We start from the raw sequence: 13,966 nt of genomic DNA on the forward strand, positions 1-13,966 counted from the left end.
CAGTGGAAGGTCCGCGGGAGGACACGCGCGAGCGCCCGGCCCCGCTCCCCGTCGTCGATCGCGAAGCCGCCCTTGTGCCCGCCGCCGCCTCCGCTCCGCCTCCGCCTCCGCCGGCCGGAACCGTCCGCGCCCGTAGAACGGTTTCCAGCGTGTGGTGCAGCCCGGACCTCGGCCGCCCGCCGCCGCGCTCCCGCTCCCGCTCCCGCTCCCGACTTCTCTTTCCGACGCAGCGACGGCGGTCCCGGCGCCTTTAGCCCCGGTTCAGGCGCCTCCCGGAGGGAACTGTCCCCGCGGGGCTGGGGCTGGAGGTAGGGCTTGCAGGTTCGCCGGCGAGGACCGACCTGCCGCGTCCCGCAGGAGGCAGCTCCTCGTCCCCGCGCCGGGCAGGGACGCCGCCGGCGCCGAAATCCTCCTGCGAGACGTGGGTAACGTGGTGCGGTGCGTGGTGCGTGGCCTGTGTGTGCTTTCTTCCAGGGATAATAAAAATAAAAATAGAAATACTACCGCTACGTCTGAACGGCCGGCGCCTGGCTCCCCCAGCGCTAGGGACCGGGCACCTTCAGGCGTGGATCCCGCTCTGGGTCACTTTTGAGAAGTAGCTTTTGGAAGTTTGGGGTGAAATGGAGCCCGGAGCCCGGAGCCTGGTCCCGGCGCTAGGAACGGACCGAGCACCGAGCCCGGGGCGGCTGCACCCGGTCAGGGAGGAAAGGAAGGGCCCGCTGCCTCCTGGTCGGGTCTGGCGTCCCCAAGCTGGCTGTCCCTGAAGGTGGGGAAACACGATGGTGGCGAGGAGCCCCCCTTCCTCTCCCCCCCCCCCCCCAAGAGCTACTGCGTAGAGAGAACAGGGGCGGTTAGGAGGAAACATTTCTAAACGCGTGGGAACTGTTTAAGCCTCTGGGGGTTTGCCCGTGCTTTTAGGAGACACCATAGAACCTGGGAAAGGCAGTTACTGAAGTTTCCTTCGTTTACCTTGTTTTGGGGGGAAAGGTCGTCCCTGAAGAGTCCGGGTGCAGGCACACGTGTCCCGTCCACCTTGGAAGTGAGGACCGGACTCTGCCTTGAGCGTGGCTGACGGTTTTATTAAAGGATCCCTTCCAGGCTCCGTGTGGGGGTGTAAGCTCCTGTGTGGGGCAGGCGCTGTGTTGCCCTGCTCTAGGTCAGCCACAGTACAGTTCGTTACAATAGCAGTTCCCGCTTTCCTGGACGCCCTCACGGGGTGGGGGGGGGGGAGACAGGGGTGAAAAGCCTTGATGCATAACACGGGGAGCTCCCCCCCAGCGGGCGGAGGAGGCCAGGACTACAGATAGGACATTGTAACAGGGCCAGCTCGTGGCGAAGAGTTCCTTGGCCTAAATAAAGATTAAACAACAAAACTCATTTTTCCTTCACAAAACTTCTTTTTAAGTTGGTGGTAAATGTTTGACACACACAAAGACTCGCTGCTTTTGAACAATTTTGCTTTTCAATTTAGGAAAATAGGATTCTGAAATTGGATCGATACTGGGAGGAGAATGGATGGAAAAGTTCACCCTGCGGTGCATTCACTGCGGGTGCCGCTGTGAGCGGGGCGCCTGGGGAGGCGGGAGGCTCCGCTCACTCGGCAGCACTTGGCGGTCCCCCGGGAAGCCTGGGGCAGCGCCTCCATTCGAAGCTGGTACGTTTCACATTTTTAGATTCTGAAATCTACCTCTTCACAGTATCACCCTTCAAGGTGATGGCTTATGCCCACCACCTTCCCCAGACCGTTTCTGTCTTGGAATCGAGGAAGCCTGCGATGTGGAAGTTGGGAGACGAGTGTTTCTGGTCCTTCTCTGTGCTCTGTGCCGAAGAGCATCCCGGGTCCCTGGAGTGTAGACTCCTCCCTGCCCATTTCTCATTTCCTTGGACCTGTACCGGACTCCTCCACAGCCAGCACCTGCTAGCGGTTTAAATGTAAGCTGGTTGCAGTGTGAGGCCTCCCACAGCCCGTGGATTGGAGACTCACCGTGTGTGCAGGCACCGGGGGTCCCGTGGCCTGACCAGGCGGAGCGCAGGCGGATCCTGGTGGCTGCAGCGGTGCCGGCCACTGAGAAGCCCAGGGCAGTCTTTCCTCGGCCTCTGCTGCTGCCCTTCCTCCACCTCCTGCGTGTGGATGTAGAGGCCAGTCCCCCCGAGGAGAGCTGTATTTGCAGGTGCCATTGAGCTTAACTTTCACCGTGACGTGTGGATGTAAACATGTCCTTTCCATTTCCCCCAACTTTTAATTCAGCGTGAAGAGTAAGTAAAGTGGGGTTAAAATCTGAAATTGAACGCAGTGAAGTAATAGGTGCTGGGAGGGCGCCTTTAGAGGGAAAGACTGCAGCCATTTGAAAAGATGGTTGCTTTGGCCGTATTTATGGAGGAGTCTCCAGGAAAAAACACTTTAAAAGTGGTGTTCTAGCTGTACCAGCGTCACAGAGCGTCACTTACTCCTGGAAGCCTTCACCTGTGGGAGGACACAGCTGAGGACAGGCACAGGCTGCAGCTCCCAGGGAGCCCAGTCCAGCGGAAAGGGGTGGCCGGTGAGAGGCGAGTTCCCTCCACCCCGTCCCGTCCTGGCGCCCTGGCGCGGGGCCTTTAGCAGACGGGAGCGTCACGCATTGATTGGGCGGCTGAGGGCTGAGGAAAGGACTGACGGCCATAGATGTCACTTTGAAATTAGCTTTGAAGGTTGGTATTTAATTTGTGTGTAACAGATGAATTGCCCCTACTGTGCAGAGAACTTAGGAAAAGCTGTGTAAACTGTAGGCAGTTCTCGGGCTCGGGATGGGCTCCGGAAGGGCCTGTGAGGTGCAGACGCCCTGCAGAGCACTTAGTCTCCGGCTGCCGGAGGACGCTCTAATGATCCTGTCTTGTGACGTTTGCCCAGAGCTGGCGTTTGTAGGGTCGTGAAAGCCCTGGGAACATGCTCTCTCCTGGCCTTCCTGAGCTACTCAGGCATTTTTACAGGAAGAATTACAGGTTAATGGTTTAAGGAATAACTAGCTTAGTTGCCAAATGAATGCATGTGTGTACAGTGAAATAGCTTTATATACCCTCCGGTACATGTTTTCCTGGTAGGAAAACAAGAGCAGCTACCTACTTTGGCAATCTTAAGTTCTTTTTTCTTTAAAACATTTCACAAGTTAGGGTTAATACCCCTCATTTTTAATTTTATTGAAAAGCAGGTTATATTTTAAATTTTAAGATAACTCATTGAAATAGTTCTTTGTAGGCAAAGAATTTTATGATATGATCTGAGTTTAACTTACCACCTGGGTCTTATGTGTTTAAAAATTGAAGTGTAGGGATAGTCCAGTTCCCAAAATGTAGCAAGCAGTACGCTTTCTGATCGCGTGGGCAAGAGTCCCTTCTATTTCTCTTCACTCAAGCCTTTTTGATTAGAAAAGCTGGCAGAAGTTTTGTATTTGCTCTAGAGTTATATCCAGGCTAGGGTCTTCTGAAAGTAACGACTACAAAATGTTGGCATTTTAGACACCTGCCTAGGGTGCTGATGAACTCAGATGTGGGACTGACCCGCCCTGCTCATTGGAGCCCTAGCTCATTGGAGCTTGGCTGCTTGGCAACATCTGATGACTAGGAAATGGACACATTTCTGCTCCCAGGTGGTGGCAGACAAAAATTCAAATGGGAACACCTTTGTTCTATCTGTCAGACGGCTGAGTTGGTCTTTTTTCCCTCTTAAGGGCCCCCTCAAATAGCTTAGCTTGTATCTTTACTAATTACCCTTTGTGTTTTGTCTGCTTGAAACTGGACAACTTAAAATACTTGCCCAGTAATGAGAGACGAGCCTGGCGCATTGAGTGTCCTTGGGATTAGAGTGTTCTTGGGTTACAGCTCATTGCCGGCAAGTGATTGAAGAAGGCGCCTGCTCCTGCCCCTGAGCTCGCTAAGGTCCGAGGAGTGGCTGGGGGGTAAGGAGTCCTTCCTCGCCAGACATGGTTTGTGTTTCTGAAGAAAGCCTGTCAGAAGGGACATTCCACCCTGTGTTTTCTTGTTCATGCCTCACATTCAACACTGACGTTTATAGGTGTTTAAGTCTAGTATTGACATGCAGACGATTATAAAATCACTTCCAAGAAAACAGTTTGGAAGAAATGAGGGACAAATTCTAAAGTATTTTCCATCTAGTGCCTGCACTGTAATTGTACAGGTGTGATTTTTCTGTTCAAGGTGAAGAATACCTCTTTTTAGTGGAGGGCAGTATTCTTAAGCACCAGGGATTATTATCAACACATAATTATCTCTTAGGGGAATAAAAATTAAGAAATTGGTAAAAAAAAAATTTTTTTAAGTCCTCATTCGAGGATATGTTTTATATAGATTTTAGAGAGGGGGTTGGGGGAGAAACATTGATGTGAGAAACATCCATGTGAGCCCTGACTGGAATTGAACCTGCAACTTTTTGGTTTAAGGGACAATGCTCCAACCACCCGAGCCACCTGGCCAGGGCAGGAATTAGTCAAATATAAGAAAATCATGCAAATTTAATGAATGTCTGGTAAGTTGTTAATTTACCTAAAGGAAAAATACCTCAGAAATTTGGAAAGGGATAATTACTCCAGTTCTCTTATCCTCGTTGCTCTAACTTAGAGTAGGAGTTGGCAAACTATGGCTCACACGCCAGATCTCACTGGCTACCTGTAGTTGTACGGCCTGTGAGCTGAGAAAGGATTTTACATTTTCAAGTAGTTGGGGTGGGGGGAGAGGAGGAATAAAAAAAGTATTTTATGACATGAAAATGATGTGAAATTCAAATGTCAGAGTTCATGAACACAGGTGTCTTGGAACATCACCCTGTTCATTTGTTTGTATTTACTCTCTGGTCCTTTATGGAAATTTGCTGACCATAGTTCAGAGTGTAAGACAATTTCCCAGGTTCAGCATGTCTCAGCTTTTAGGGTCCTGTTTCTGACATTTCTGCCTTCATTCCTTCCTTTTCCTCCTCTGTGTGTACTATGCCTTTGACCTCCATATGGATGACTTGCCTTTGTTGGTAACAAGCTAGGAATTCTGGCATTTTGTACTTGAACTGTGCTGGTCAGAGCCTCCTGGATGTCCTGTTGGCACTGCAGACTCAGTGTGGTTCAGATTTGATGAGTTGTCTACCCTAAGCTTGTCTGACTTCTGTTCTTGGGTTCTCTGTCTCTGTCCCCTGGTGTCCTCCACCTCAGTTCCATCTCGTCTCCCCTCTGCCCCAGATGGCCACTCCTAGTTCCTGCTTGAGTCCTGCAGTTTCTTACTCAGCTGGTCTCTAACCTGCTCAGGGGTTCATTGTAAATACCATCTGAGTGCAAGAAGATAAGTTGTTGAGCTACTTGAAAAGAATCCAATGGAAATGCATTTTTAACAAGGAGATAATGCAGAGCATTGTATGGATTATGTCATTGCTTTCGCACATTCGTTGATTGTGTCCCTAATGCTAAGTCACAGCACCTCTCTTTAAAAAAAAAAAAGACATTCAGATCAATCCCGGCATCCAAGGCTGTCTGAGAGGACTCCAACCTTTTTTTTTTTTTTTTTTTAAACTCCCGCTCCCCTTCTAAAGTTCTGCCATCACTACACCAAGTAGACCAGGCTGCCCAGAGCCATCACCTCCCCTCGCTCTCATTTTCTCGGGTGCTTGTGTCACTGCTTTTCTTGGAAAGCCCTCCCTTTCCACGTTGTCCCGTCATCCGCGAGCGCCTGCCTCAGTTCACTTTAAACAGCTGTCGAGGAAAGACCTGCACTGTGAGGACACGGATCTTCCTTTGGGTTTGCATGGGGCTTTCTGTTGTCACCTGGACCTCCTCTTACTCTGTATCACTGAATTGGTGAGTTTCTTACCTCCTTGGTTAGATGAGAGATTCCTGAGGGTCAGGTCTGTCTCCTTTCTGTCCTCTGCTCGCGCAGCAGGTGGGTGCTTGCTCAGCTGCCTCACCAGGGTGCCGATTGCTCTGTGTGAGCTGGTTCTTGGGTCTGAGAGGGCATTTGACCTCTGCTAGGCAGTTGCTGTCCAGTCGGAGCACTGGGCTTGCACTGGGTGAGCTGAATGCTTGCCAGACATTACGTTGGCTTCTAATACTATTTCCTGGCAGGTAACCTTGTTTCCACAATAATAATTTAATTATGTCAATTGTTAAAATGAGAGCAAATTACCCTCCCCCCAACTGCCTCCCCCGAAAACCGAGTTGGATTCTTTGGAAAGATTTGATAAAGGTGAGTCACTAAAATAATGGCTGTAGAATTTAGATGTGGCTGCAAATAAGTAAAAGTTGGAGAGGAAAAATAAAAATAGCCCAAGACTCTATGTAGATTGCTTTACAAGGATTTCTTACTAAAAACGGAAGTTGGCCATGATGCATTTATAGATGTGGTGTAGACCAAGCAGAAGGAATGTTACTCTGCAAGGAACTGCATCATCGCTCCTATTCGCCAAGTGCTTTGGCTCATAGTAAGATGGGCAGATAAATGCACATTTATGTGTTAAACTTACGTAAAATGTTTAAGGTACGTATGTACGGTTTTTTTATTTTGCACTTGAGCTTTAATCTCTTTTTTCCTGTGACTTTGGATATGATTGTTTTGGGTATGAAAGCTGCTCCAGTGAATGCTCCGAATTGCGTTATCTAAATGATCGGAGGAACACGAGGTCCCGAGGGCAGATGCCGGGTATAAACAGAGCTGGCCATCCTAGAAAGAGCTTCCGAGATGGATCACACCTGCTTTTGGGTCCTGGCACCTGCCTCCTAGGGATGTCACCTGTTGGTAACGTGACATTGGAGGTAGTAGGTGTTCAGTATGTCGTTAAAGTTAGCTTTGGGATCTCAGGCAAGTTTTTGAACTTCATTGCTTAGTTTTCCATTTACACTTGATTGACGAAGAGACTCCTGAAGATAAATTTATTTTATGTAAGTTATTTTACCAGAATCTGAGACTGAGTCAAACCCGGAATATAGTACTTCCTCAATACATATTTGAATTAGGGTTGTAAGCCACTCTACATAAGAGCTTGCATGCTAAGTAAGCAAGGGTGAGCTTTGTATATTTGATATAGTGTGAGGGAGCCTATGAACTCTACCAACTTAGAACAACTTTGTCAGACAGAGATGAGTCATTTACTCAGCAGTCATTGGCCTTTGCGGCACTGTGCCTGGGCCTCCTCTTCCAGGCTTTTGTTCATCTGCCCCACTTGATTTTTTTTAAATATATTTTTATTGACTTCAGAGAGGGAGAGAGAGAGAGAAACATCAATGATGAGAGAATCATTGATCGGCTGCCTCCTGCACACCCCCTACTGGGGACTGAGCCCACAACCCAGTCATGTGCCCTTGACCGGAATCAAACCTGGGACCCTTCAGTCTGCAGGCCGATGCTCTATCCACTGAGCCAAAACAGCGAGGGCACCTGCCCCACTTTCTGTAACCAGTACTTACAAGACTTAAATGTGTTTTTTAGGTGAGGAGGTTGGGGACAGTGAAGGATAGAGAAAATCTAAAGCACTGAGTTACGTACTTTAGATAGGCTAAGTGCTAAGGTGGTCAGAGGCAGGTATGGGAGAAAATCAGTATTTTAAACAGTATTCGGTAAATGTTTGATTCCAGCTGTCGTCCTACTAACACTATAAGGACGACCGCTTTTCAGTAGCATCAACAGATGGAGCAGCTGATAGACCCTGGCTGATTTCTGTTGCTACGTGGTATTTTCAGTTAATATTTTACTTTTCATTTTTGATACAGTATTATAAAACTACATTTTTCCTTTTAATTGGTGATTTTAAGAGATTTGTTTCATTCCTATTGATTCAGATTTTATTTTTATAAAGGAATTAAAACAGTATTTTACATTATAACACATGTTTCTGGAATGTATATATTTCATTAACATACTTAATTGATTTTTTAAGTAAGTACCTGTGATCCAACAAGTTTCAAATAAGACTTTTTCCAAGAGAATATGCATTTTTGATATATATACTTCACTGTCATTTTTTTAAATCCAATTTTATTTCCAATTTAATTTGTGACTTTTTTTGCACCTGATTATTTTACTCTGCAGCTGTATAATGGGATGTTGGGTGGCAGAGGGTACTGGGACCATGTGAAGCAGACTGAGAAGTGTGTGTGAGTGTGTAAAAGTTGAAGACACAAGCGTGCGGCCGAGAAGAATAGTAATGCTTTTAACTTTTAAACCATTTCCTTCTCCTTGGGAGCTGGCATGGTGCAGTGTAAATGTGTTCATGAGTTAATAAAAGCTGTTCAACAAAGCTGCCTGAGGAATAGATTGTGTTAATTCTTTTTAACTATCATGTTTTAAACTGGGTAAGTATGAATGGTTGTCCTCAGCCTTAGATCACTTGGTCATGGTTTGCGATGTGTTAATTCAAGGTGGGAAGTGTCGGGTGGGCCAGTGGCTGGGGAAACGGGTGTGTGGGCGCTGGTGCTTACCACTCCAGTCTGTCACTTCCATGGGAACGTGGTCCTAGTTTTGCCAGCTCCTCCTTTTCTAACCTATTCCTAACCATAACTCCAGGTTTTACAGGAAATTGATTTTTAAGATGTTGGCAACTAATTAAAAGACATTTAAACACCATGGACCAAATGTAATGTATTTGTTTAGATAGAGCTAAGTTCTGATTTAGATAATAGGTTTTGGTTCTTTAAAGATGCCCTTAACTGTTTTCGACCTCTGGCAGTGTGACTTGGTGTCAGCTGTCGGACTGCCACTTTTTCTCTGGGTGTCCGGGTGACTCTGGGCAAAGACGGCTTTGGCTGGAAAGTGGCGTTTTATTTTGCTCGGGGTGTATCTATGAAGTTCACATCAGAGTGTATGACCCATGGTCTTGGAAAAGTATGACCATGGAAAAAGCTAGGTGCTCTTCTATTCAGGCTATGGCACAAAGGGATGACAAAATGCTTTTGTTTTTTTAAAATACATTTTTATTGATTTCAGAGAGGGAGGGAGAGAGAGAGAGAAACATCAATGATGAGAATCATTGATCGGCTGCCTCCTGCACACCCCCTACTGGGGATTGAGCCCGCAACCCCCAGCGTGTGCCCTGACCGGAATAGAACCCAGGACCTTACAGTCCACAGGCTGATGCTCTATCCACTGAGCCAAACACACCAGGGCAAATGCTTTTGTTTTTGACCAGGCTTCACGTTTTCATAGAATGGAAGCCAAGTTTTCCATTTTGTCTTTTTCACTTTTCCACTCACTCTAGATACGTAACAGCAGATCACAGATAAACACACAGGTCCACTTGTTCATCCACCTTCAAGTCCAGGGACAATTAGTCACCTAGTCCCCCTACCATCTTTCTGAGGTTACAGGTCCCTAGTTCCTACCCACTTTGGGAAAACTTTGTAGAGGTTGGTGTGGATGAGAGCTTCACAATGAAATTGCAAGAGAAAGCGTGGCTCCAACAACAGAATCTTGACCTGGAACCCTCAGTGCTCATCAACTGGCGTTTGTCTGCGTCTACCCCAGAATGAATCCCTGGTTTTGTCTGTGTTTGGAGTTAAGTTTTTAAAGCACTCTCCTCGACCCTCCCCTGGCTGTTAAAACACTTTAAGTTTGTCAGGTGAGGAATCCCAGGCACAGCTGTAAGGGGGGCGGGGGGTGCTGGCGGGAGTGGGGGGAGGCCAGACATCTGCCTGCTTTCAGTTTGTGTTCAGGTGCCCTATGTGCAAATTATGAATATAAAACATCATTCAGTACTGGTTTAGGTTCATGTTCAAAGGTGAGTTTCTGTTGAGTGAAAAGCTAAATTTGGGGATAGGATCTTTGCCAGGCAAATGGTACAGGAAAGATGTACTTCAGTGTCCTTCTAAAAAATTACTTGAACCCGTTAAGGAAATACATGACCCAGTAGTAGACGGTTTTGTTTTTCTTTCGCTCGTGCACTATTACCTTCTGTTCTGTTAGCATTTTCATGTGGAAGTGGTGTCAAGTATGCTGTCTTGCTAACCTTTGGTACCAAGTTTCCATCAGGGACGGTCTTAAGTCTGCAGACACTGGTGGCGCTGTTGGTCTCAGGAATGTGTTCTCACCTGGCTGTGAACTGACAGCCAGGAGCTTTTGCAAATTCAGGTTAAGAAGATTAACATGAAGAAAAGAAATTCCTCTTAATACCATTTCTTTATTAAATATTTTATCTGATTAGGATGGAATAATTGGAAGCTGTAATTTCAAGGTCTTCTACCTTTGACATCCAATGGAAGTGGTTCTGATCCTTGGGAAAATTAGAAAGTTTAAAAATATTCCAACCAAAAGTGTTTGCCTGAGGAAATATCCCAATTCTAGGATCTTTTATTATGATTTGGCCTCCTTGGAGAGTTAGAGTTGGTCCACCAGGAAAACTCTTGTGTTTACATTTTCTGGCCTCAGTCACATGGAAAAGTCAAAATTGGTATCTGGTTTAGCAATGGTTTTTCTAGGCACGTGAAGTTGGAACCCAGTAGGATGAAGGTGAACCACAAATGGGCCTGGTGGGATGTTTTCCCTCTGTAACCTTACGGTCTAAACCTGGTTCTCGGGGCTGTGTGTTCTGCCGCCTGAATCAGGGTTAGAGAGCGTGGTCTCCCTTTTTAGAAGAAAAAACAACAGGGGTCACAGCAGCCCAGGAAGCGCTCAGCAAGGGCTCTACAGGCCGTCTCCACCCGGCAGCTGTCCGCTGATGACAGCCTCTGCAGAGGAGCCACTGCGATGGAGGAGGTTTCACAGGACTTGAGTGCCTACCAGGTGCCAGCTCTAGCATGTGTTAGGGAATGTGGGGGTAACCAGACAGCCCCAGTTTGGGGGGAGGTTACATTCTAGGAAGGGAGACAAACCAAATGCTATGAAGAGAAACAGCCAGCTGAAGGGGCAGAAAGGGCAGATTTCCTTTTCATTGGAGTGCTCGGGCGAGGCAGAGACTCGGTGCGGGGAGGGCGCAGGGTGCTGTTCACTGGGGCTGAGCGGAACAGGTGCTGGCCTGGGCTGGGAGCTGTACCGACCATGCGGTTCAGCAGGTGTGGCTCTAAGCCTTTGGCCAGCCTTCCCGAAAGAGCCCAGTGTGGGAGGGTTCAGTGCTATTTGCCCCTCGGCTTTTTCTTTTGGTTAAGCCTCACCTGAGGCTATTGTTTCCATTGCCTTTCAGAGAGTGGAAGGGAGGGAGGGATGGGGAGAGAGAGATGTCCATGTGAGAGAACACATCCACTGGTTGCCTCCTGCACACCCTAACCCGGGGCGGGGAGCAAACCTGAAACCCAGGTAAGTGCCCTTGACCGGGAATTGATCCCGAGACCCTTCACCCAGTGTAAACAGTTAATCAACTTTACCAATCTTTCTCCACCTCCCCTCTCCCTTCCCCATTTTTTGCTGGATTATTTTATATATTTTTAACTTTACCTATTATTTTTAGTGTCCAATCTCTTTTAGTACAGAAAGGGTGCAGTGGAAACATATCCACGTGCCCAGGCCCTTGGGGGGCCCTGGAGCAGTCAGTCCCTCCGCAGGTTCTTGAGCCCTTCCTCCAGGTCCGTGGCGGCACCAGGCAGGCGGAGGCTGCGCCTCTGCTTCCCCCCACGGGCAGCCACACTGGGGGAGCCTCCGGTGGGGAGGGTGGGCAGCTCACCTGGCAGGCTCTGTCCCAGCGCATCTAGGGCCTGGGACACAACGGCACCACTCCCTCTTCATCCTCCTCAACTTTGCTTTTTATTTATTATTTTAAAAAATATATTGATTTTTTTACAGAGAGGAAGGGAGAGGGATAGAGAATTAGAAACATTGATGAGAGAGAAACATCAATTAGCTGTCTCCTGCACCCTCCCTACTGGGGATGTGCCCGCAACCAAGGTACATGCTCTTGTCTGGAATCGAACCTGGGACCCTTCAGTCCGAAGGCCGACGCTCTATCCACTGAGCCAAACCTGTTAGGGCTCAACTTTGTTTTTTAAATGTAAACCTTTGGAGGATTTGCAAGAATGGTTCAATGAACGCCTGGAAACTTTTTGCCTGGATCACTATTTGTTAGAATTATCCATATTTTAGCTGCACCATTTGAAAAGCGTAGGCATGTTGACATGCCTTTCTTAGGAATAAGGGCTTTCTTAACCAAAACAACCATTGCACAGAAATTGGACATTGATTCAGTATTATTTTTAAATGTTCACTGTACGGTCAAGTTGATCGTTATTTCAGTAATACCCTGTAGTTTTAAAAGCCAGTTTTCACTGAAGGCTCGTGCATCTAGTTGTTTGGCCTCTTTGGTCTAGAACAGTCTCAGGCCTTTGTCATTCACGACGGTGGCCCTCTGAAGAGGACACCCACGGGCCCCTGCAGAGCCCCTCCATTTGGGTTTGACTGGTTGCTTTCTCATCGATGGAACATTTGGCAGGAGTACTTCATAGGGTGTCAGTTTGTCCCACTGTTGATGTTAGGCAGTCATTTCATTTAGGTTTTACCCGTCAGATTGTTCCATGGAAATGTCCTTTTTCCTTTTGTAATGAGTAGGTGGTTTATGGAGTGATAAATCTGAGACAAGATTCTTTCCTCCAACTGTCTTCCACTGGCTTTAGCATCTGTTGAGGATTCTGAAGCAGTTATCAATGCATTACTGTAAAGCAAATGCAGATATAAAATTTCACCTGTAAATATTTCATATGTGTCTAAAAGATAAGGCCTTTTGAAAAAGACAGCCATAGTGCCTTTATGCAACCCTTAACGTCTAGTCCAAGTTCAGATTCCCTGATTGTCTCCATTGTTTCTCCATGGTTTAATGGAATCTGAGCCCAAACAAGGTCAAGACCAGTGGTCGGCAAACTGCGGCTCGCGAGCCACATGCGGCTGTTTGGCCCCTTGAGTGTGGCTCTTCCTAAGCCTTAGGAGTACCCTAATTAAGTTAATAACAGTGTACCTACCTATATAGTTTAAGTTTAAAAAATTCGGCTCTCAAAAGAAATTTCAGTCGTTGTCCTGTTGATATTTGGCTCTGTTGACTAATGAGTTTGCCGACCACTGGGCTAGACCAATGGCTTCTTAAGTGTTTTACTCTGGCAGTCACGTGCCAGGTAACGACGTCTCGGTCGATGACAGACTGTATACATGGCAGTGGTACACTAGGCAGCCCAGGTGTGTAGTGGGCAGTGCCAGCTAGGAGTGTCTCTGTGGTGATTGCACAAAGACACAGTGCCTTTCTCAGAATCTCTCCTGTCCTTAAGTGGCGTATGACTGGAACGGCGCCCCCTCCCTTCTCATTTTCTGAGTTTGGTTAGTCGTTTGCTGGTGATTTACTGTTCTGGGTATTTCCTGTAATAGTAGGTAGAAGAACTTGATTAGATTCAGGTTGCTTTGTTTTGCAAGAGTTCATGAGTGTTCCTGGGTGCAGCCTCCCATCAGGGCCCGGATGTCCGCCTTTAAGAGAGAAGGTTCGTTCTCGGCGGTGCGGGCACTTCACCCATCCCTGCTGAAGTCCCCCTCAGCCTTTCACGGAAGGGCTCGGCACCTGTTGTAATCATTGCCTGGGTTCAGCATCTGGTAGGGTGCAAAGGGTGATTTTCTAATTGCAGCATTCCTTCTGTATTGATTGGCCAGTTTTTCTGACTTGTGTTTATTTCAACTTTTTAATGTGTATCTTTCTGGGAAGTGTTGAAAGGATGTTCCTCATCTTTACTTCACAGAGCATGTTTCTGGAATCCCTTAGTGACCCTGTAATATGTCCTCAATTTTATCATCTGTAAATTGGTATTAATTACCATGCCCACGTCCTGGGTTTTTGTGAGGCTGAGATGAGCTGACATGTAGTGTAAAAACGGTGCCTGGCGCTAATGTTGGTAAATACAGTTATTAAAGTAACTTTCTGTCTCGTGGGGAACATTTAACTTCAGTCTCATGGGGAGGTGGAGAAGGAGGGTTCTTCCTAGGCGACGCCAGCAGAGCGTGGGGACTGTCTGGAGGGAACTGAGAGGAAGTGCTGCTTGCCCGCACT

The 13,966-nt window shown here is 47.4% G+C and overlaps 1 protein-coding gene across 1 annotated transcript in view; it reads left to right on the forward strand.

The window, feature by feature from the left end:
- The window catches only part of MRPS6 (mitochondrial ribosomal protein S6), an 80,228-nt gene that overhangs the window by 24,578 nt on the left and 41,684 nt on the right, over nt 1-13,966 (forward strand). The window contains exons 3-4 of the mRNA XM_023745605.1: nt 231-445; nt 1,472-1,654. Of these exons, the coding sequence (XP_023601373.1) occupies nt 231-445; nt 1,472-1,654 (398 nt within the window). The remainder of the gene's footprint in view (nt 1-230; nt 446-1,471; nt 1,655-13,966) is intronic.

This window comes from Myotis lucifugus, unplaced genomic scaffold (genome assembly GCF_000147115.1).
Source record: "Myotis lucifugus unplaced genomic scaffold, Myoluc2.0 scaffold_557, whole genome shotgun sequence".
Classification (NCBI taxonomy): domain Eukaryota; kingdom Metazoa; phylum Chordata; class Mammalia; order Chiroptera; family Vespertilionidae; genus Myotis; species Myotis lucifugus.